The 25,110-nt window shown below is 34.4% G+C and overlaps 1 protein-coding gene across 1 annotated transcript in view; it reads right to left on the reverse strand.

The window, feature by feature from the left end:
* The window catches only part of ABCC9 (ATP binding cassette subfamily C member 9), a 118,597-nt gene that overhangs the window by 60,601 nt on the left and 32,886 nt on the right, over positions 1-25,110 (reverse strand). Inside the window, exons 12-18 of the mRNA XM_006912678.3 lie at positions 23,474-23,636; positions 20,899-20,939; positions 19,850-19,992; positions 13,274-13,382; positions 9,059-9,166; positions 3,069-3,141; positions 2,071-2,176 (exon numbers count right to left, since the gene is read on the reverse strand). Of these exons, the coding sequence (XP_006912740.1) occupies positions 2,071-2,176; positions 3,069-3,141; positions 9,059-9,166; positions 13,274-13,382; positions 19,850-19,992; positions 20,899-20,939; positions 23,474-23,636 (743 nt within the window). The remainder of the gene's footprint in view (positions 1-2,070; positions 2,177-3,068; positions 3,142-9,058; positions 9,167-13,273; positions 13,383-19,849; positions 19,993-20,898; positions 20,940-23,473; positions 23,637-25,110) is intronic.

Raw genomic sequence — 25,110 nt, forward strand, 5'->3', positions numbered from 1 at the left:
TTTACTAGCTTTAAAATTAAGATCTATTGGAGAGATTCCTTTCCTATTTCTTTCCAAAAAAATCTTAACTTCTACCGAGTAAATGTATGTTTTTACCTCTGTTAATCTCTTTGCCTAGCTTTCATGAAGCTCAGAGTAGAATTTGCAGCCCATATTTTATAAATATGTAGGACTTCAGTGCATGTGTTCCATATTTCAAATTATTATTTAAAACTTATTTTCTTTCTTGATATCTTTATTTTCAAGCTTTATTACACTATGTTATTTTAAATAAAATAATTCACAACCTTTACAAAATGAGATAGGATATCTTGCTTAAGCACTCAAGAAAATAACTAGATTGTGTAAAATATTTTCCTAATTCCCATATCATTTATTTATCCATTATCAAAATGATAATGATTATTAATGATAATATTGGGTCAATATGGGTCAATATGACCCAAGTGAAGCCAAGGGAAAAAAAATCTTTAACACTAGAGATGACTAGATGAGAATGTCTTAGCAGCATAAAAATTAAATCTCAAGCTTTTCTGTTACTGTCTCTATTGTTTCTCTCAGTTTTAATGATAGTAAAACAAGGTAAAAACAAAACCCAGATGATTTGATTATGGTTCCACATGTCACGCAATATAATTTAATTTGGGAAAACCTACTTCTTAAAACCTACAGTTATCCAAAATGGAAGGTGATAGTGACAGGGCAAACACTGCCTGGTGCCTGGTCTTAGTGATCAACAGGAACTTGTCATGAAGCAAACTGCAAGTAGCAATTATTTATCGAGCTTTCTGCTGATATTCATTAAATAGTTTCATGTCTACTGTGTGTTAAATTTTCCCAATGGGAATAAAATGTACACTCAACATTTCTAAGCCTCCTTCTTTCAACAATGATACCAAAAAAAGAATTTACAATTCTATTGTTTCCAGTTTGAATTTTACATATAAGCATTTCTTTCTCTTAATTGGAGTTTAAAACAGAATCTGTTCTTAAAATGACCTTAAATAGTCTTTACTCATTCTTGAGAGATGTCTATGTATGTGAACAGCAGACTAAGCCACAGTAGAATTCACAATGGTAGGTATGACATATTAAAGAACATATGTAGGTCTAGAGCAAGATTTCCTAACTTGGCACAAATGACATTTGAGAACAAATAATTTCCTTGTTGTGAAGGAGTGAGGGCTGTCCTGTGCATCGTAGATCGTTTAGCATCATCCCTGGACTGTTACAAAGGGGAATTAGGCTACTACTGACCAACTAGATCAGTAGCAGCCTAATTCCCCTTTGTAACAGTCAAGAACATCTCCAGACATTGCCTAATGCCCCCCAAATTATACCTGATTGAGAACAACTGGTCTACAGTCCAATTTCTTAGAAAAGCTGTAACCAATTTCTTCATAAACTGTTTATGGGGAGTCTACTAAATAGGTAATGTGGTTCTGAGTCACTTTATTACCGCAATGGGCTTTGAAGATGCCAGGCCAACCATTCAAATACCAGAACCATGTTAGATTCCTTCTTTTGTCATGCCTTTAGGATTGCACAACACACCAATCTGACCTTTCCATATCTCTAACTAGATAGTTCTAGTGTCTAGTTTAAATTGGGTGTAAAGAGAAATGGTTGATTTCTCAGACACTTATGAAGATTCTAGAAAAAATTATTTGATATTTCTTCTCTAAACACTGAATCATTAAGGCTCTGTTTGCATTTAAGCTGTATACATAATACAAGTTTTTCATAACTTCTCTTATTACAACATGAATTTTTTTAATTATTCCTTTGAGTGTTATTCATTTAACTTTAAAAATCTACCTTTGCAATCTCAATCTTACTTTTATCTCAGCAACATACTACTTTATACTATCATAACCTCTATAAAATTGCTTTATAATTCTTAATTTATGACATCTACGGTTTCCACTACTTTAAACAAACAAAAGCTGTGCTCATTTCTGACGAGGCCCTCAGATTCCTAACACAAAAATCTATTGCTCTAATTTCTTCCCTTGGAAAAATCATAAGATGTGTGACAGGGCAATAGAAACCAATTTAAAACATACATACTTGCTCCAATGAACTTTTCCTTCCAGTGTCTGCATCTCACCAAGGATGGCAAGGAGAAGAGAGGACTTCCCACATCCCACTTGGCCCACAATCATGGTTAACTGACCTAGAGAAATGAACGAAGGATAATAACAGAATGAGATGGAATTCTCTTGGTAAAATAAAACCAAAATACATTTAGAAAAGGCTGATGTTTTACAATCAATGGCCAAGTTTTGGTCTCTAGCAATAAGATATTCTGTGATACATAAGTGTTTTTGAAAAAGGAAAGAAAAATTAAAAGATATAGATCTGACTTATTTTTTTTTCAAACTAAGAGACTAGATGGCATTAATGAACAGAGCAAGAAAAAATTACTTAAATCATCTAGATTAGTTTTAACTTTATTATTAAATTTATTCAGGAGAAAAGGGCAGTTTTGACTAAAATTGATAATTGGGATAAAAGTGATTTGGTCTGTTACTAAGACATCTTCTCCAATCTCTTACTTTGAGTTGCATGTATAATAAAAAAGTCCCAAGCTACTGACCATCAGGCAAGGTCAAAAAATATTTCTATTCAATTATCCAGATATTTTAAATAAAAATTATTGAGTATTTCAGCCTTAAATGCCCTGAAAACTTTATCAGCCTTCCTGAGGAATTAAAAAAATAATAATTTGCTCATATACTCTTTCTTTAAATCCCTTCTCAAACAAAATGAGAATTCAATTACTCCATTACTTAAATGAGACAAATCAACAAATGAACTGATCACAGTTAATTTGAACAGTAAATAACTTGTTCAAAGGTCTACACTCAGTAGTGGAAGGCAAATCTTATCATTTCCAGTCATTTCCACAGTGATACAATGGCTCATGAGCTCCATGATGCAAATAAGTAATTATAAATAATGTTTAAGTCTTTAAAAAGTTTTTCTTTTTGCTAGGCTCCATCATCTTAAAAATCTGTGGTTGTGATAATTAACCATTATAAAAATTAGTAACAAATGAGTCTTACCTGTTGGAATTCTAATATCTATATTGGATAATGTAGCTAAACCACTGCCCCATGAAAAGTACCCATTTGTGACCTAGAAAATAAGAATTCAAAAATTAAATTATAAAATTATGTAAGTATGTGATGTTAAAGAATAGTTCTAATTAAAATATATTTTCTTTTTAAGGCACTGAATTTCTAGACAGAGTAGAACTCACAGTAGTAAAATTCTAATTTAGAGTTACAACTATTTAAGAGATATAAATAAAAACAAAGAGAACGGAAGTAAAAAGAGGGTCTTCAACTTAGTCATATGATGTAGAATTCTAAAAATTACAATTTTCTCTAGAAATTTAGAATTACTGGGCCATTTACCTATGAGCATTCTTAAAAAGCAATCATCTCAAATGTTTTCTGGTGTAATCCCTACATTGATTATTTTTTCACTGCTGGGCAATTCCCAGAATCCTGGTGATGCAAAGAACTGAAATAATTGCAAATTATTCCAACCAAATGACTCTGTTAGCTGATAAGGAAGGTTTTTATAAGACATGAGTTTCTTGAACTATATGTATTTACTACTATTCATTGAACCTAAAAGAAAAATTTTTTTAAAGAAAGAAAGAGTAAAGAGGAGAGAGGAATAAAGCACAGAAGTGAGGCAGCATTGCTTGGCACTATAAACCTCAACAACAAGAAAAGATCACAAGATCTTAGAATCATCCAAAGCAATCTATTTGTTTTAATAGGCTTCAAGTGGACTTGGTAGCTTTAATAGTTAAAAAATGGAAAATGAAAGAAGTTAAAAACCCAAAGACGGGGAGCATGAATAGAGACAGATGAGGGAAGGGAAGGTGCCTGGAAAATTAAAGGAAATTAAAGTAAGGATATACCTTGCTCATAAATTAATAATATTTTGTTTTAAAATCACAAATGATGAACTTTCTAAGCACATTATTGTTTAGGAATTTTTCTGAGTAGAGTGGTGATGTCTAAGTAAATATGTCCCTTAAAGCTCTTGATAAAATGAACAACTTAGAGTGAAAAGTCACTTTATTAAATGAGTAAATAAACCGTGGACATAAGTACAATACTAGACTGTGTGGGCTAAGTAACAAGCAGAGGGACAGAAAATAAGTGCAATAGCAGTTCAGAAAGAAAATCATTTATGTCTGAAATGGGTAAAAAAAACAAAACTTTTTGCAAGAGGAGGCCTTTTAACTAGTTTTGGAAGAGATATTGAATTTCAATGAAGGCATTTCTGGGTAAAGAACTACAATAAGAACATGTTATGGAAATAATGAATAGAGGTAGCTGGGATGGGGGTTTAAGATATTGTGGTTAAATGACTATTAATGCTCAAAGAAATTGTACAGCCTCAGAAGCTGAGGATCCCTCTTTCTTTGAGAGAGTAAACAAGGAGGCTAATATAATGGGTTTGGAAGAGGGCCAGCATGGAACTGAGAGAAACCCTACATGACAACTTTTACATTTTCTGTGAACTAGAAGTGAAGGTTATCTGCAGAAAGAGGCAGCAAAAAGAGAGACTGAAGGAGGTGGAAAGAGAGTAATGACAGTTAAAAAACTACTGTAAGTTATGGAAAATAGTGCTGATGAGAAGCATGCAAAAGGATTGCCAAGAACTACTGAGAGTCAGCTGAGGTTGGAGATGATAAATCTGTAGCTATGCCGATTTGTACCATTGTGTCATTTTCTCCATAGTACTCAGCAGCCTGGTTATAAGAGCATAGAAGGCATGAGGTTGGATTGCTTACAGAAAGGTGCTGAAGGACTGGGAGAAAAGGAAGAGGGCTCAAGTTACTGGAGGTTTCAATGAAGTTAAAAAATAATAACAGCAAAGGTGAAGGCCTAAGAGAGCTGGAGGGTAGGATTTGATGTAAGTGATTGGCTGGTACTATAGAGTTTAAGATTTCAAAAGAGCAGTAGTTCCAAGTGGTAGCCAAGTGTGAACATAGGTGAGGTTGTGGAAATGGAGTAGTGGTAGATTAAGCATTTCTTGGCTAGGATACTAGATAGGCTGTGCATTTGGAAGTTTAAATCACAGCATGTGTGGCATCAACTAAGGTAGAAAGATGAACTAGAAAACAGGTACCCACATCTTCAATGAAGGTGAGTGAGTGCATCTAACATATAAATCTTTGCAAAGATTCATAAAATGAGAGGCACAAAAATGATCATCATAGCATGATTTGTGATAGAAGATGGAGGCAAACCTAGTGTTTATCGCTAGAAGAATAAGTAAAATGCAGTGATGCATACTACAGAATAGAGTAGTGCAGGTATAAGGAACAAACCATCACAAAACATTTCAGTAAACTGAAAGCACATAGATGCTCCTGACAACACTACTTATTTTACAGGGATATAAGTATAAGTGCATATATCAAGCACAGAGCTGGTACCACAATGTGGAAGGGATGAGGGGAATAGGAGTAAGGATCAGAGATAAGGAGAAAGAATGAACTAAAATGTAAAGGCAGGAGCCAGACAGGAAAAAAAGTTACTTATTGTATTATGCCATTCCTATGAAATATCCAGAACAGGTAGATCCATGGAGATAGAAATTAGATTGGCAGTTGCCTGAGGTAAAAGAAAGGGAGAAATGAGGATATGGGGTTTAATGGATATGGGGTTTCCTTTGGGGTTATTAAAAAAAATGGATATGGGGTTTCCTTTGGGGTTATTAAAAAAAATATTTTGCAGCTAGGTAGAAGTGGTGGTTGCACCACACTGAATGTACTAAATATCACTGAATTGTTCACTTTAAAGTGGTTATTTTTATGCTATGTGAATTTCCCAATTAAAATTTTTTTTTTTTATTTAAAAGCAGGGCCTTACACAGATCATTATCCATTTCCTTCTGCTGATAATAGGTAAAAATGCTAAATAAAATTTAGTCTGCAAAAAATTTCAGTAAAGAAAGTAGTAAAGATATATCAAGTCAAAGTACACAGAAGAGTACGACAAATTCAGAGATGTTGAAACTCTGAATCACCTAAGCCTCTTCTCCTCAAAAAGCCAAGAATAGCAGAAAACAGAAAGGTGTAAGAACTTGTCCTAGAAGATGTCAATGCTAACTAGAAAGTTATAATGATCCTAATAGTGGAATATTAGGCAAATAAATCAGAGAAAAATAAATGAAAGCCAGCCATCAACACAGAAATATAAAGATCCTTGACATGTGACTGGAACTGTGCTGAAGGTCAGTGGGGACAGTGATCAATACTCAAGGCTGGGACACCCGAATATCATATTAAAAATTAAATTTACTGCATTTACTACTAAATGTAGTAAAATTACTACTGCTAAATTTACTACTGCTAAATTGATAACTAAGATATCGATTACTGATTTCCCTATTAAATGCCATTCCTACTTCATATCAAACACAAAAAGTGATTCAAGGTCAATTAAAGAACTAAAAGTTAAATGTATAGCTTCAAAGATCTTAGGAGCTAATATAGAATACTTCATGACCTCCAGTAAGAAATGTTTTCTTAAATAAGATGAAAAACAAAGCATCATCCATAAAGGAAAAGTTATGTAAACTAGATTACATTAAAATTAACAACTTCTGATACCATAAAGAGAGTGAAAAGCCAAGCTTGGAGTGGGAGAATTTTGTAACATATATACCTGCTAAAGAAGTAGTACTCAGAATTTTTTTAAACAGGAGAGACAAATATCCTGGCAATTCACAAAAGAAGAAATCCAAACCCAAAGGGCTATATATAAAAGTGTCGACCTCATTAGAAAACAGAAAAAATACAAATAAAAACAACAGCAAGACATAGCTGCACCTTCCAAATACACGACACACACTTTGGCAAAATGCTAGAAGCACTGGTGAAGACATGGAGCAACTGGAACTCTTGATCACTATTGCTTACCATGTAAATTGGCACAAGCACTTTAAAAAATAGTTTGCCATCATCTAGGAAAATTGAGGATATACAGACCCTGTGACTCAGCAATTGTTTACAATAGCCCCAAACTAAAAAGTAACCAAAAGACCATCAAAAGTAGAATGGATAAAATACTTCTGGTATATTCATACAATGGAACATTACACAGCAATGAGAATGAATGAATTATGGCTTCACACAATGACATGGGTAAATTATACATACATAATATTAAGAAATAAGCAAAACACATACGTATATAGTCACATATTTAAACTTAAAAAAACAAAAATATGTCTTAAGGGAGGTATATATAGCAAGGATAATCAAGAAAATGACTATAAAAGTCAGGGTGGCGATTACGTCTTGGGGCAGAGATATGAGGGAGAGCAGCAAATGTGTGTGTTGGGGGAACCTTGGGAGGGAGCTGGCTGATGTTCTTGGTGGTGGCTGATAGCTGTTTACTTTTTCATTTAATGTATGTATATATTTTATGTACTTTTCTGTAGGTATGTTATATTTCACAATAAAAAATTTTTCAAAAAGAAAGTTATTATCAATATGGGAATTTCCACCATAAATAAACAATTAATTTGGACTTGAAAATGGGCTTGTAGTGGCCATTCAGAGGCATAGCAGACCCTAGACCATTGATAAGGAGGGTTTTATTGTTTTCTGTAGAGTTTTTTGGTGCATAAAGCATCAAGTTGGGAGGGGAATCACAATAGTCTCTCTTTCTTACATTTGAAATTAAAATAAATTTAAAAGACACATGGAGAAGACATTTTTAAATTCTCACAATATTGAATAGAAAATGTTAATTGAAAAACTGACTCCGTTTCTTTAGTCACTAATACCTTAGTGGTTATCTGGGAATATTTGAGAATTATCAGCATAGAGGACCCTTTCCAGTATCTTACGACTTACTTTTCCATAGCCTAGTAGTTCACACCCTGCTTGCACATTACAATTGCCTAGGAAACTACTAGAACTATTTTTTTTAATGATGTGCAGGTATTATACACACACACATTTAAATCTTTCTATGTGATTCTAATGTACAGCCAAGGTTAAGAATAACTACAGCTTTTTAAAATTCATAGGTGACATATTTTATTCTCAAAACGACCATGTTAAAATGGCATCCCTACCTCGAGATGGGCAAACCTCGGCTCAGAGAGGCAAAATAATTTGCCCAAAAGTCATACATCAAATTAATGGCCGGGGTAGGACTAGCATTAGCTTCCTCCGTCCACTAACACATTTGCTCCAATTTTAAGTGCTTTACTGTGAAACGGGTATTGTGCCAGTCAATAAAGATAGAGAGAAGATCAAATGTAGCCCTTGACTCTACTATACACCCTACTGAACCTCCCTCACTCTCTGATTGGCTGGGCAGTACAGGGAGTTGGAGAGTCTGGACCAGTCAAAGCAGCTAGTTTCCTGGATTCTGGTAACTCCAAAGTCCAGAGGCCTTTGATTGCTGCAAGCATCTGTTCCAGTCCCTGCACAGCACTAACCCCTTCCTGGGGCTTATCCCAACTATCAGCTCTCAGCTCATGTTCCTCTGGTGGCCTGTTCTATCTAAGCACAGATACAAAAGTATCTGTGGTGGGAGTACAAAAGGCTGAGTTTGAACTTAGATTAAAGGCAGTATTGGGAACCTGGGCAAATACATGCAACACTAGTCTAAGCCTTTCCTGGTTGAAGACACTTATTTTCTTAAAAGTTTATTTTCTTAAAAATTCGATTTATAATATTAGTGTTCTCTATAAGTCAATTTACTTGGTGGATAAACATAATTGTCCAAGAGGAAATATGTTGGATACTAGCTTCTAACGCAGATTCAGAAGAAAGGCTCATTCTCCAAATATTAAAACATATTGCTACAGCAAAAACTGTGGTTGGGAGATAAGGAAGAACTGAGAATTATAAATGCATCAGAATATTTTTTTAATGTTATAAGGATTAGTGATCACTGTAAAGAGACTTTAAAAACTTGGTATTGGGCACTTTTGCTGAACTTCACTATAAATAGTAACATAAATGTTTCTCTTCATGCAAGAATCCAGGAAGTAAAATAACCTTTATTGCAATATCCTCTGTCTCTACAGGACGTAGACGTCGTGTTGATTGCTCATAGCTGTCCAGGTGATATCTTCCAGGCTGTTTCCTGTTTATAGTTTTCGGCTGCTGCATTCCAAATGGGGGCAGGGGGAGGAAACACAAGTTGAAGCTTTATGAAAAAAATTGAGGTTTAACTGAACTCATATTGCTACTTCTCCACTTGAATTCCAAGAAAAAGAAACAAGTAAATGTCATATTTAAATAATATCAATGGCTTCTCCCTCACCCCCCAGTCCCCTGCAAAAAAAGGCAAATGATAACAAAAAAGTGTTAAACTATCATTTTAAACCTAATTTACAAGTCTTTTAAGAAAAATAAAAATGTGAAGATGTGGTACTTGCAAATGATGGAAGATAAGTGCTGAGACCCAAACTATGTTTTGGATATTTCTTCTCTAGCTCTCTGGATAAATATACCCAGGCAATAAAAAGATGTGTGTCATATCAAAAGGCAAGTAGGCTAACTCAGGTTAAATCTGAATCTACTCGTTAGGCCATCAGGCTTATTAACATTCCAACCATACATTGTTGATCACTCTCTGAATTATGAGGATTTTGAATCTCATACACTCACATAAATCAGATTGAACTACACATTTCCTGAGGATCCATTGTGGAGTGAAAAAAAAAGCATAAAGATCTAGAACATGTATATTATGTCATAAGGAGACCTACAAGCATTGTAAAATGATCATGTCTTGCTCAAATGTTATAGCAGTGTTCCTAGTCAGAGGACTAAAGAATGATAAAGAGATGCTGGCTGAGGTTGGACAGTCTCCATATACTTAAAATGAACCTAAATTAGGTCATAACTAGAAATCTGTTGTTCTCTAATTTTGAATTTATTTTCACAGAGATAGAGACATATGGATATAGAGAAGGTAGAAAATTCGACTCTGTATAGAAATTACAAAGGCTAAATTATAATACTTTTAAAAACTGTTAAATTATCTATAAAAGCAAAGAATTCTCAAATTGTGCAACTTTTTTTTTTTTTGGCCTGGAACTATAGGTTTAGCTTTTTGAAAAAGTCCATTGAGTTCTGTTATGGGAATTAGGAATGTCCTTGAATAATCAGTAATTTAATCCAAACAAGATACTGCTCTTCCAATTTCCATCAACTGGCGTATCAACAGAACATCAAACTATCAAATAGTACATCTCCAGTCTACATGTAAATAAATCCACAAATTAAAAAGCCACTGAGAAGAACTTGCAGTGGTTCTGTCACACAGAAAACATTTAATGTATTTTAACTTAAAAAATAAAAGAGAGAGAGAAAGTGTTCATGAAACTTTATTTTAGTTTTCTTTTTCTTCTCACAGTCCTCACAGATGACCTTGGAAGTGCATTGCATGTGATGCTGTAAAAAGTCGCTATCCTTTAAGCTAAGTATATTTTCCACATAAGACAGGTCTATTCCTATACATATATTCACTGTCTTCTAGAAGAATTCTATAGTAGTATTGCCCCCAGAGGTCCAAAAGAAATGACTTCATGTTCTTCACAAAACTAAGGAGAGGGTGGGAGGAGGAGATGTGTTGACAGAGATTTGAGTCGGAGTTCCACAGATGTAATTTGAAGAGACTTTGGCTCTAGAATGTCACTAATTCTCCATGGAGATTCTACAGCCAAAACCACTTAACTCTAAGCTTTTACAGAATACATAGCATCTCAAGCGCTCTCAACAAGGAGTTTCCATTAGTGTTATTTTCAAACACAGCTTTTTTCACTCCATTTTAAAAAGTTTGTCATTTGTGGTTTGGCCCATCAGCAGTGATGAATGACCCTGAAAGACATCAGAAGTCCAGTCTGGTTTCAATAACCCTGAAGATATTGGATGCATTTGAAGGGGATTCTTTTTTTCCTTCCAAAAATCTTTTCTCAGTTCAATTTTTCTTCTATCCCTCATGCCATACAAAAGATTCTTCATATTTCCCTAACTCCACAAACTTGACCTCCTATATCCCCTTTCTCGAGGTCATCTCACTCTGCTCATCCCCACATCTCTGAAAGATGATCTAATAAGCTCTTTGGTAGCCTCCTATCATTCAAAGTGTGACAAGGATGGTTCTAATTAAATGTCTGACTTTTCTGCTGCCTCACATATAGAGTATAGACACTCTATAGTATGTTCTTCCCTTTGTGTCCATGTCCACACAATAGCAAATAAGCATTCTGAGCAATTGTTACTCTAGTCTATATAAGCATGAGTGGTAGTTCCTTCTCGGACAAAATCATACTTGCTCAGTAAAATAAGAGAGTAAAAAAATAATTCCAGAAAAGTAGAAGAAAACAGCAAAACTAAATTTAGCCATGTGCTCATCTTAATTATTGTTAGCATTTTTAAACATGATGTAAAGAAAAATTTAATACAGGTTGACTTCCTAATAAAGGCTTTCCAAGCCTCAATCAATTCCAGTCGGGAGATTGTGTGTGCATTTCTATTTCATTACATAAATAGTAAATATATTCATATTTTTTCTCTAAGAGTAACACAAATAACTAATATTAACTTATAATTTGTTTTAGAATAATATCTTTCTATCTTACTGTTATGAAATATACATATTAATTTTAAAAACTTTCTTCAGAATTTTGCAGATACGCCTCTCAAGAGTCTAGTTCCACTGATTCAAATATTATCTAATGGCTAATGACTCTTAAATTTACATCTCCGATGCTGATTTCTCTTCTTGGATGTCAATATACATCTCAAGATCATCATGTGCAAAATACACCTCTTGATTCTACCTCAACACCAATCAACTCTTTTCTCAGCTTCCCTATTTCAGTTAATGGCTCCACCATCTACCTACCAGTCAAGCCAATAACCTAAGACTCATCCTTTGATTCTATTTCTCCCTCATTCACTGTATCCAATCTATTACCAAGTTTTTGTCAGCTCAACCTAAAAAATATATACTGAATTTGATCACTTCCTCACAATGTCCACTGCAGCTGCCACTAAAACTAATTCTAACCATCATCGTTTCTTACATCTGTTATAATGACCTCTTTACTAGTCTATCCGTCCTACTTTTGTCCCCATTGACTACTCTCTACCCAGTAGCCAAAGTGATCTTTTAAAAATATAAATAAAAATTATATCAGTCCCTACTTCAAAACCATGATTTTGTATTACATACCAATAAAATCCAAACTCTTTCCATAATCTACAAAACCTTTATCTTTGCACTTACCTTGTCCTGTCTCTCCCTTCTTCTCCAGGCTTCAACCATAGTGCTCCTCTGTATCAAACACCAAATTCATTCCCACCTCAGAGCCTTTGCATCTGCTAGTTCTCTGCCTGAAATGCTCTTTTCCCAGATCTTTGCAGAACAGGTACCTACTCTTCATTCACGTCTTAGCTCAAATGCTAGCTCTTCTTCCCACAGCGAAATCATCTAATTTTTTTACTTTTTTATCATCTGACTCCTGCCTCAAGAAAGCAAACTATGACAAGAAAGATCTTGTCTGCCTTGTTCATTGTATATCCCTAGGTCTAGGCATGGAGTACAGGGTGACCAATAAGTCCAGAAACAGGCAAATGCATAACCCATGTCATACAACATGTAATGCATGACAAAATAACATTGACTGTATGTCCAACCTTTATGTAGATACTGAGTAAATATTTGTGTAATGGATGAATTAACTACTTCAAGAGTTACAAAACTCAAGTTTTAATTCTGGCTCTGCCACTTACTAATCTTCTGATGTTATTCAAGCCACATAACATGCAAACTCAATATAGTCATCGGAAAATAAATATAGGTAATGTAATACATTAAGTGAGTCAAAAGACAATGCATCAGAAAGCACTTTTTAAACTAAAAAGTGTAATATAGTTAAAAGGTATTATAAAAATATGGTGCAGGAATTATAAGCTGAATTTGTATTATTGTTATATAAAGCTTGAGGTACAATCTCAATTTCTGCTTGAATTGAAAATTTACTATCTCTCTCAGAATAATTCTTTGATTTATAAAGATAAGCCTTACTTGTTTATTGATTTTAGCTTTATGAGGTTTGTTGCAGAAGCAGGTGGCAACCTTTCTTCATATATATTAAAAGTAAAGCTTACAATTTCTTCTGAATGTACCCATTTTAAAGCATTCATTCTTGAGACTGTTCCTCATTCACGGTTCCCATAATAAGAAAAAGCACTTACAACTCCTGTATGTTTCTTACAGGACTCAAAAGGAAGAGTACTTTCACCAGTTCGCCAGCTGTCCTCACCAATCTCATCACTCAAGAGGAACTCATTCAGTTTTTGAACACTGCAAAAAGCAAATAAACACACACAAAATAAGTGTTAAAAACAAAACCAACAATGAAATTCTACCTAAATAAACAATTTTTTTCCTAGTCATTACCCTGTTGAACAAGCTGCCTCTGAGAGTTCTGTCTCAAGACCCACTGGAAATTCGGCTCAGATGAACAAACATCCTAAATTGCCCACAAATGATGAGTTCCCAGGACCTGGGACTTTCAATGCTAACTCTAGAAAAATCTCAGGAAAACCAGAACCAAGGGGTCACCCTAATTTCAGCCAAATTTTTAATTTTTACTTTTGTACTTTTTTTTTTTTCCAATTGTATTCATTGTTAAAGACAGAAGAGTTGGAGAGGAACTTGAAACAGGGTGGTTAAAAATAATAATACCAATGAGGGAAGTATTCTAATTTTCCAAATGAGGGGAAATAAGGTACAGAGAAGTTAAATAATTTGCCTAAAAGCATTTAATAACACATAGATCTGGGGTCCAAGGAGATGCTATCTTGCTTACGCACTATATTTTACACATATTTTCTGAACCTGGCAAGGAGAGGGCCCTGTAGAGCATTGGTACTCAAAGTGTTAGCCAAAGAGCAGCAGCAGCAGCATCACCTGGGAGCGTACTAGAAAAAGATAATCTCAGGCCCCACCTAAGACCTACTGAATCAAAATATGCATTTTAACAAGATCCAGAGATGCTTCATAAGCACATTACATCTTAAATGGTAGTTATTCCTTCTTTACTTTTTTTTATTGAGGTATAATTGACATAAAACATTATATTAGTTTTAGGTATACAACCTAAAGATTTAATATTTGTATATATTTCAAAATGATCACACAAGTCTAGGTAACATCCATGACCACACATAATTACAATTTCTTTTCTTCTGATGAGATCTAAGATCTACCTGAAAGGTATAAGACCTTTTATAGACTTTAATTGTCATTCTGTCCTTATGTTTTGAAGAGATTGGATTTTAAAAAGCACAGATTTGTTAATCAAAGAAATACCTTTTAAATAATCTCATACTATGTCTCTGCACATAAAGTACAGGGGCCAGGCTCATTTGCTTTTGTAACTCTAAGTCTAGCAATTCTTGGCACATATTACTCAATGAGTGTTGAATAAATTAAAGAAGGAATAAACCAATGATTCAGACATTTAAGTAAAGTCAGTTGATTCAGTTCTCCATTCCACTTTTCTAGTACACACACAAATCTTACTGAAGCTTTTATGGAATTAATGAGAACCATTCTTGTTGCATGTCAAGTAGCAATGGTCTCTGAGCATAACACCCCAAATTCCAGCCCTGCTCTGAATCTCACCCTTCTTTTCCCCTCCTATGCCTCCATCATTCTAGGCTCTCTGGCTGAGGGTCCCCTGCACTGATATTTTGTCAATGTTTTGTTACTGTCAATCTCTCTCACTAGACTGTGAACTCCTTAAGAGCAGATTTTCAACTTCAGAATCTAGCCCAATGCCAAAAATATAACATAGTTAATTCCTCAAGAAATGTTTGGTGAATGAATAAATAGGTAATACAAAAAGTATTTCCTGTTCATATGAGGTCCTTTCAGAAGACAAAGGTGAAACAATTATGAAAAATGTGTAAATCCTGACCAAGGGTGAAGGTATTTCCACTATGCTACTAGGGTTCTATTTTAAAAATCCAATTCTGTTCATACAACAATTCTCTCTTTAAAATATAGGGGTCGACTCCATAGTGTAGTGGTTAGCACATTTGCTTTACACGTAGAAGGTCTTGGGTGTGCCAGGCCCCGGGTACACCAGGCCCCATGTGCACACTGTGAGCATGTGGGAAGAGACGCCCCGCCTTCAAAGATCCAGTTCTTAAGGGGAAAGAGCAACATCCTTAGGTCGGGGGTGGAAATGGCGGAGGGGATTAAAGATAGGAAAAATAAATTACTAAAATAAAAGCAAATGACAATCTTGTCTTTCAGCATTCTTAGCATCATATGCAGGCTGTTCAGGATTTTACTAACTTTATCCTCTGACTCTTTACACATCAGAATCTTTCTACATCTACACTTAAGTACTTAGTCCCCTGAATGTACCAAGATCTCTCACATAGTTATTCACCCTTTCCTCTTGCGGATGTTACCCCTTCGCATAGAACATGGTTTCCCTTTTTCTTCAAATAGCCAAGTCCTACTAATTCTTTAAGCTCCTATGAATAATCTACCACTTCTTTTAAACCTTCTCCGACCAGACTTCTCTCTCGATAAACTTCCATGATCCTTATATCTGGGCCCACGGTATTCTGTGTAGAGCTCCATGATAGCATAATACACTGTATTGTCATTAGTTTCCTCTCCTGGTTTCTCCAACTAGACTGTAGACTCTCTGCAGATTTCACTCTACCTTTTATCTTCGCTCTCCCTTATGCCTAACAATGTATCTAAAGTGTTAACAAATGCATGTACTCATAGACATCTTTCTAAAGTATGGAATGGAGATTAGTAAAATGGTGGTAAATTAGTAAAATGGATTTTTTTTTTAAATGCCTAAAATATTTAGGCAATGTATTAGGTACTTTTCATGTATTAACTCATTTAATTCTCTCAATGGCCATAAGCAGGAGCTATTACTGTGCCCATTTGATAAATGAGAAGATGAAGCTATAGAGACACTAAATAATGTGTCTGAAGTTGAACAATGAGCATTTCACAGCAGTGCCATGATCTGAAAGCAGGTATAACTGATATCGACCAATTTGCTATCCTGCCTCCAATACCTTTATAGGTAATTATTTTACTAATTTCTCATTCGTTCAGATAATTCACAAACATTTAAGGTTTTGATTACACTTTTTATTTTCTCACTTTTTAAGTTTCACTTTGGGTGTTCAGGCACAGCTGAAGTACATTTAACAGGTGTTACATTAATTACAAATAGTTATTTTTTGTTGCTGAAAGTTACATGTTTTTCATGTAGGAACTATAAAATTTTTGTAACCAGAGAGCAAGTCAAAGTATATGCCTGCTTTATGATAAATATCAATAACAATTTATTTGATTGGAGGTAACTGTAGTAGACTAGACAAGAATACATTCCTTTGGAAGGCACATGAGAGAAAGAACACAAAGTCGTTTTCCAACGAAGCAGGGGATTCATTTCACACATTTTTCCCTTGGCAAATAACATGACAGGGGGTGCACAAATAACATTTTTGGACAGAGATATTATATTATACATCAGATATGAACAACTGAAACACGAATTCTTTAAAAATGACATATCAACTTACATTTTCCTCCAATAGTTGAGGATGGATAATATTCCCTGCATATTTCTGCATAGCACTCTCTCTTCCATATATCCCAGGGAAAATGCATTTGCCAGTTTGATAAAGACCAGTCTGCTTGCAGGGCTCAGCTTTTTTAGATGATAGTGACTTTTCTTACTTTTTTTATTTCTCATTCTGTTTTGCAAACTTAGACTGGAACCTATCATCATAAAATATCCAGAAAACTCAAATGGTGTGTGAGGAGATAACCTGAATTATAACTGTCCTTTTCTTCCACTTTGTTATGTATACATGGGGTTCCACCCATTAGTAGCATGAAGACAATTTTGTCTAACAACCTAAGCATTTTTAAAAGAACTTTCTTAAAGTGAAGAATTTTACATGGCATGGGAATTTCCTACAGTAGAGACTGTTTACAAGTCTTTTACATGCATATATAACACAAGTTTGGGAGTAGGCTGCACCCCATTCTAACCCGCCAAATTTCTGAATGCTTTTAAGGATGGAGTGAAGAACTTATGACTTCCACAGTCCTGAAGTGGAAGGTTTCAAAATCAAAGTCTCCGATTACAAACAGGCTGCTCAATTCGCTGTGGGCCAACTGGCATTAAAGATTGGTCACGGGTTCCCAGGCACAGAAGAAATGTCGACCGAGCCCAGTCAACACTGGGAAAACTCTCAGTTGGGTATTCAGAACCAGCACATAGTAGGGAAAAGCACTGGCCTTCTCTGTTGACCGCTCATCTCCATTGGAACCACAAATCAACCACCAAAAATCATTTTAGAGAAGCAACTTTTTGTGAGCCGATTCCATTTGGCCTATGGCTTGGGAAATCTGGAGCTGAGCCCTGGAAACAGACTGGTCTTTATCAAACTGGCAAATGCCTTTTCCCTGGACATACAGAGAAGAGAGTGCTATGCAGGAATATGCAGGGACTATTATCCACATCCACCCTCAACTTTACTAGGATTTACTACAGCAGGATTGGATACTATGGACTTGGGGACACCACTAGATTTGGGTGTTTTTTTGGTGTGTGTATTTTTGTTTTTCATATGAACTCTTAATATCCTTTTGGTGTTTGCTAACTTCCTGATTTCAGAGGCATTATGCAGTATAAGATATCAATTGCTTTCTTTCTCCATTCTTAGCATGAAGTCAAATTCTAATAAAAAATGCAACCATGAGAGGGACAGTTATTAAATGGAGAAAATGAAAATAAGGACCAAAATAGCAGGCTCTGGCCATTTATCAGTTTTATTGTTTGAAGAAGCTTCCCTTCCAGAGCACTGCCTAATTTGGAAGCAGTGCTACAAAAATTAGTCAGTGATCTGTACAAGTGTTTCAGAAGGCAGAACAATCAGAAAAGAAAACGAGGGCAGATAAGGCCAGACGGCCTGAGCTTTAAACTAACAGCTACAGAATTGGTTATTAATGGCATATCTTCCAGAATAGGATTGAAATCATATTATAACACCCTTGTAACCAACCTGATCTTGTTTTATAGTAAGATAATGTTTATGTGTTTTGATGTTATTTGGTATTAAGCCATTGTTAAGTCAATATAAACTATCACCCAAAACTGAAGATTTTGCTATTATGAATATTAAATACTAGTTTTCTTAGTAATACATAAACATTGGGAAAATTATCTCATTTTAAAAGACCTTACAAAAGATGTTCTACATTGCTATCAATGGCAACACCATGCTTTGTATATTTTATACCTAAATTTTCAATTTTCCATCAGTATTTCAAAATCTTGGCATTTAAGGCCAGATATAAATATGATGACTGTTTATGAAACCTGCCGATGTTTTATAAAGTTTATAAGATCTTATCACAAAAAGCAAAATACTACTTTAAGATTGTCTTGTTTATAATATAGACTCATATACAGTAGACGATGGCACATACAGTGTAGTTATAATGTAATTTAGTAACATTTATTATATAATATAAGTAAAAATGGTGGAGAAATGCACATCTATTTTTAGAGTTATGCATTGTGGAAAATTGTGAGTCTGAGACAAAATCTACCCTGGTGAAAACACTGTAGAAACATATTTAAAATGAGCAAAACACTGAGTGATGTTATCAAGTCCTTCTATTTGCAGAGACTGTGAGCCCGGAGAGTTTTTTTCTTTTTTGTTGAGATTTTGATGTGATATATTAATGTGAACAGTCTCTGTCACTGTTGGTGAAAATATAAACTGGCCCAGCTTCATTAGAAAACATTATGATCATACTAATTTTAAAAATCTTAAAAATATACATTTTGACTTACCACTTCTTCAATGGAAAACATAGTCATATTCATCAAGGATCTTAAATTGTGCACAGTATTAGAACTAGTATTCCCACTTCTAAAAATCTGACTCAAGAAAATAATCAGAGAAGAGTTGAAAGATAAAGATGTTTATCTTTATATTATTTATGTTAGAAAGAAAATAAAAATATTTAAATGTAAAATAAATGGGTAGTCATTAAATAAATTATAATATTTCCAAACAATGGAATATCACATAGCCAGTAAACATTATGTATCATGATCTTAATGAGGGGAAAATAATAAAAGCAATAAGTGAAACAAAGTATTTAGAAAGGTAAATACCATATGATTTCACTTATATGTGGTATCTAAGGAACAAAAAGAACAAACTAATCGAAAACAGACTCGCGAATGTAGTGGACAATTTGGTGACGGACAGAGGGGAGCGGGGCTGGAGGGCTAGGAGAATGCGGTGAAGGGTTAAAGAAGTACAAATTAGTAGGTGATAGTTGGGCATGGGGATGGGGAGCACAGCAGAGGGAATGCAGTTAGCATTAATATGATGGCTAAGTGGAGGGCCAGGGGAGGGAGGGAGCAACTGGGGAAATCATTTTATGAACTATAAAGATGTCTAACCAATGTACTGTATACTTGAAACTAATTTAAATAAATAAATTTTAAAAAATAAAAAATAAATAAGTGAAACAAGGAGTTAAAAACTACATAAATTCAAAACTTTTATTTTAGAATAACTATTATTATAGGAGATAAATAAAATACTGAAAGGTGGCATACCAAAATTTTAACAATGGTTATCTCTGAACAGTGATTTTAATGTTCTTTTTATACTTTTTCAAACTTACTACCATGAGCATATATTATTTTCTATAATCAAGTAAAGAAGTCTAGACACTGCTGTGCATACCTTATGATGGCTTTGACCGCAAATCTGACCACTGTGGAGAGCAAGAACAGTGGAGTGACCAAGATATGAAAAAGAGACAGTGAAGCAAAGGCCTCTGCAGGTTTTAGATTGTTCCCGCTGGCATAGGCATGGGTCACAAATGTCTGTGTAAAGAAAGAATTTCTTTAAAGAAAGATGGAGAAAATTTCACAAATGCTTACATTCAATTTACACACCTAACATTCTGCTCTGCCAATATGTCCATTGCAACTATGAAAATAATTATTTTATCCAAATTACTCCCTAAAAAAATAATACTTGCTATTTTGGTAGAGTACTTAATGGTATACATTTAATCTAGCAGTAAACTTGTAAGTAGGGCAAAACAGATTCTATTTACAGATTTGAAAACCGACTTCTGTCAATTTACTGAGTAGAGGGAATAACAGTGAGGAGATTCTTAACAACCAGCCAGGCTCTTTTCAATCAATTCTAAATTTTCTAAAAGAAAAAGAGAACGTATGTTCCACTGTTTTCAGGTCCCTACTGTGGACCTTTACTAAAATTGCCAACATTGGTGTCCAATGCAGACTTACTTAAATTTCTGGGTTTGTAATTTAAGTTTGAAACAGAATGTAAATATTTAACATTTTCTGGTTATTGAACCAGCATTTTCTTGTTTTAAGAATATCCACAACCAGGTCATGGAGAATAGAAAAGTTAGTTCTCAACTACTGTTAAATTTGTTCCCAGGGCACATTTGGCAATGTCTAGGGATATTTTTGACTGTCATGATCAGGGGGCACTAATGGCATCTAATAGATAAAAGCCACGGATACTACTAAACATCCTAATGCTGAGACAGGCTCTTCAACAAAGAATTATCTGGGCCAAAATATCTATAGTGCCATGGTCGAGAAACCCTAAATTAGAACTATTGGAATAGAAACTGCAAAAAGAAAACTGGCAGAGGTGATGTAATATTTATTACCACCCACACACTCTGGTTCATAAATCACTTCTAAACACTGATTTAGTTCCATGTTTAAAATAAGGAAAAAGTGTCTTACGGCAAGAACAGCTGCTATGGGAATTGCTGCATTCATGAAGACTGTGGAAGGAAATCAAATACATTAGTTTCGCTGAAGTGTGAAACATTTTCAGTAACTTAAATTAATCAGCTATTATTACTTTAACTTTTCCCGAAGACAGGAAGGACCAAGTGCATTAAATAGCCTCTTGTCAGGAGTTCACAAACATTTCCCAGTTGGTATTTCTTTGTTCGCAGTTGTATGAGATCCCACACATTAGCCTTAACCAGAAAATGTTTTTCTTTACTGAAAATTTATTTTTTTGTGAAATGTTACAAGTAGAAAAATTCACATAAAATAATCCTTTAATGATGCAAGTTATTAGAATTTAACAAATGTGCATTCTTGAGAGTACTTACAATCTATATTTTATTTGGTCTACTAAACTAAAATAAATATATGAAAATTGGGTTGTTACACAAATTAAAAACAAGAATTTAAGATCACTTCAAGTTCTAGCAGTAATATTAATTTTTACTCACAGACCTTTTGCTTAATAAAATAACTTCATATCCTGGGCCCTCTGCTTGTTAAATATCTCTCCAGGAATATATTGCACTATCATTTGATAGGCATGATATGCATAACTGAAACAAGGGAAACTCATATTTTAGGCTAAAATACTAGCATTTGGAAGTCATAGTAAAAATTAAAAGCCAAGTTGATGATTTTCAATTATATTTTTCATAAACCATAGAATTTTATGAACTGAGGACCATAAGATTAAATGAATTGTTGGTAACAGAGCCAGGCAATGGCAGAGTAAGAATTAGAATCTAGTTTTCATGACACTCAGGAGAAAGTCTGCCCAAAAATCATCAGCAGCTCTCACGATCCACTCTCATGAACTCTCCTAACAACTGTAAACAGAATCAGTTTGTGCTTTTGCAGGTCCAGACGTGGCTTAGTTCAAGCTCTTAACTACCAAGAACACTGTACTTAATGAAATCATAAAACTTGAAAGTGGTCTAACTGAAACTTTCCACCACTGACTCAAGAATTCCTACTGCATATCATAAATATGTAAGTGTGCATTTTTACTCTCATGACTTATTTTTCTCTCCTAGTATGACCTCTTCTGTACCCTCTCCTTTTATATCTGAGTTTCAAATACCAATCCAAATCTCATGTCTGGAGACAAACGGGGTTAACAACCCACCTCTGCTATTTAGTAGGTGAATGATTTGGGGAGGGAAGTTCAAATTACTTAAGCTCTCCAACTCAATTTTCAGATATCTAAAATTGAGTTAATAACAATTTAAATCATTGGGCTGTTGTGAGGATTAAATGAGATGGTATTTGTAAAATCACGGCAATAATTGGTTGAATATCTCAATATATTTTGTTGTTTTTATTATTGTTATTAGTAGTACTACTAATAGTAGTATCTTCATCATTATGATTATTATTTCTTGCTGATCTGTCCTCCCTATGAAAATTTCAGTCCACTGCAGAGAGGAATGTATTGTGGGAGCCATCAGCTTACACATACTATTATACATATAAGTAGATAATCAATCATTCTATCTTCCAGCATTCTGATACCATATTAGCAGTAGAACACAGCTGAAATATCCTTCCCATTTCATTTTTAAAGTGTTAGAGTTAGAATAAATGAGCTATATAAACCAAATATTTTCTCTAAATCCAGTTCACAAAAGAAGTATTTATAATCTCTAAAAACTAAAGGAGTTTAAAATTCAAGAGGAAACAATATATAAAGCTCCAAAACTTTAAGTTGTTAAAAAGGCTTGGGAACAATAGAGATGAGCGAAACTGATACACAAACCAAATCAAATATCAGTGGGAGTATACTGGCTAAGTTCGTAAGAATTTTACTAACATAAACTCATTATTCTTGAGAGTACTCAGTGTCACTCTTTGAGAAAAAAAACAACAATGTTTTTGCAACAATTGCTTTTTAAAAATTAGAGTTGAGGATAAAAGCGCTCTGTATTTAAAAGTTCTTGAAAATATATTGGAAAAGAAAGTTTCATGTGAATGCAGATTGGTTTCTTTCACTTGAAAACGCTGACATTTTTTTCTCCTCAATTTTCAAAACTGGCATTTTAAGTACAATCTTCAAGAAAATACAATACCATGAGTTCCAAAGAAACAAGTAAGACAACTGCAGATAATTTTTAAGGCTCTTTGAGAATAAAAAGATTAATAGTAAATACAGTTGAATGAATTTATATACATAAATTTTTACTGAAAACCCACTATCCATCCCAACTGTAACTGATAAGAAGGTTTTGATTCCCAGTATTACTATCATCACCATCTCCATCTTCCTGTAGAGTAGGAAGCCCAGGATTTCAAATGCAAAGTAACATGGGAAAGACACACAACTTGTAAGGAATCAAATTCAGGTCTACTTAACTCTAAGCCTGTGCTAACCCTATTCTTTAATTTAAATAGCTCATGTGGCCAGTAGCTATTGGACATCACATATGTTCAAAATAAATGGGCTTTGTCTGATTACTAGAATGTCTCAATGATAACAACGTAAACTCAGGGTTTTGGGGTGGTCCTTAGAGCAACAGCAACTTACTGGAGAGTGATGTATAAAGGGCAAAGGTTTTGAGACTGGATAGTTCTTTCATTCTTGTTTCTTCTACACTTTTGCAAAAGATATGTTCCCAGGCATACAACTTTAGAAGTTTGATGCCTTTCAATATTTCATTTGTTTTCTTCAGTCTTTCAGTGGAATAATCCTGTAAAACAAATGAATAAAAAACAATGCAAGCGGCATCCAACTGAATCAGAGCGGCAGGCCCATGTAAGAGACAAGTATTAAGATCTCGATTGCTGCCTGGCTCTGCCACTAATTATAGCTATGAGATACCCAGAAGTTATGCTTCATTCTCCAAGTTTAAAATGAAAAGTTTTAATTAGATGACCTCAAATTTCTTTCCACCTAAAAACTTTTAAATCACTGTTGTTTTGGTTTAATAAAAGCAGTTTCATACATTTGACATGATTTCCTTGAATAATGTCTGCAAATAATATATATATATAAATTTAGAGAAGTAATAAAGAGATTTCCAATGGCTTCCTTTCTAATATGTAAATCATTTGATTCTCCTCTCAGCACCCTCACTCATATTAAGAAGAGAAACAATGAATTTAAGAAAAGTTAGTTTGCTTCTCTTCTGGAAATGTGAGGGTACAATGTTGTGGGTGTTCATGCTGTGTCTTCATAATAGTTATTGAAACTGGTCCTATTATCTTTAATAAAATATTTCTACAAATTTCTTCATAAGTTCTTATTTAAGGCCTAAATTAGATTTTCTGATTACTAACAACTTGAATTAGCTGTAGGGAGATTTGCAGCAGACACCAAAGCCTCAATTTAGTCAACTGTTTCAGCTTCTTCTACCACCAAATATTATCTTAGAATGGCTAATAAGGCACCTTATGACCTGTGAATTATCAACAGAGCTGTAGAGTGGCAAAAGGCAGCTGGAAAGAAGCAAAAGTAGCCTGTTTTTTTATTCATCTTTTTGTCTTTCGGGGTCTTAGATGCCTGTCAAATGACTGTTAATGAGAGAATGAATATAGTTTGAAAGGCTAAGTGAAAGATGTTTGAGGACAGTCATGTCTCTACTCTATTCATGTCCTGGAGTAAAGAGGGTAGAAGGCTCAAACAAAAATAACGAGTAACCTCACCAGAAGCAGTAGAAAAACAAGTGATAAAAATCACTTTCGTGACAAGCGACTTGCCTGTGGCAGTAGAAACACAAGCTTGGGAAATGATTCTGTCAGTGACAGCATCCCTATATTTTATGCCTGGTTTACAGACAGCTGTGCTCATATTTTATCAAATGTTATTTCTAAACATGCAGTCAACAATTTTATCATTTGCAAATATTCCTTTAAATGAAGATAATTCTTGCTAAAAATTTTCATGGCAAATCGAAGCCAGAAAGAATCAATAATTGAGCTTTTTATTGCTTGTCAAATTGACCACAAACATATTCAGCCAGAGCATCTGCCACTGAAACATTTCAGAATAATTCCATAGGTCATCACGTGGTTTGATTCAACCCTATGGAAACTGAATTTCAGAAGTACCAAACCTGACCGTTTATTTGGTCCTTGATCCATTTCTCCCATGTCAATAATTGACATCCAATGGCCTCAAAGTACACTTTAGTGTATTTCTCTAGGCAAGTGATCTAGAAGAAG

Source organism: Pteropus alecto, unplaced genomic scaffold (genome assembly GCF_000325575.1).
Source record: "Pteropus alecto unplaced genomic scaffold, ASM32557v1 scaffold103, whole genome shotgun sequence".
Taxonomy (NCBI): Eukaryota; Metazoa; Chordata; class Mammalia; order Chiroptera; family Pteropodidae; genus Pteropus; species Pteropus alecto.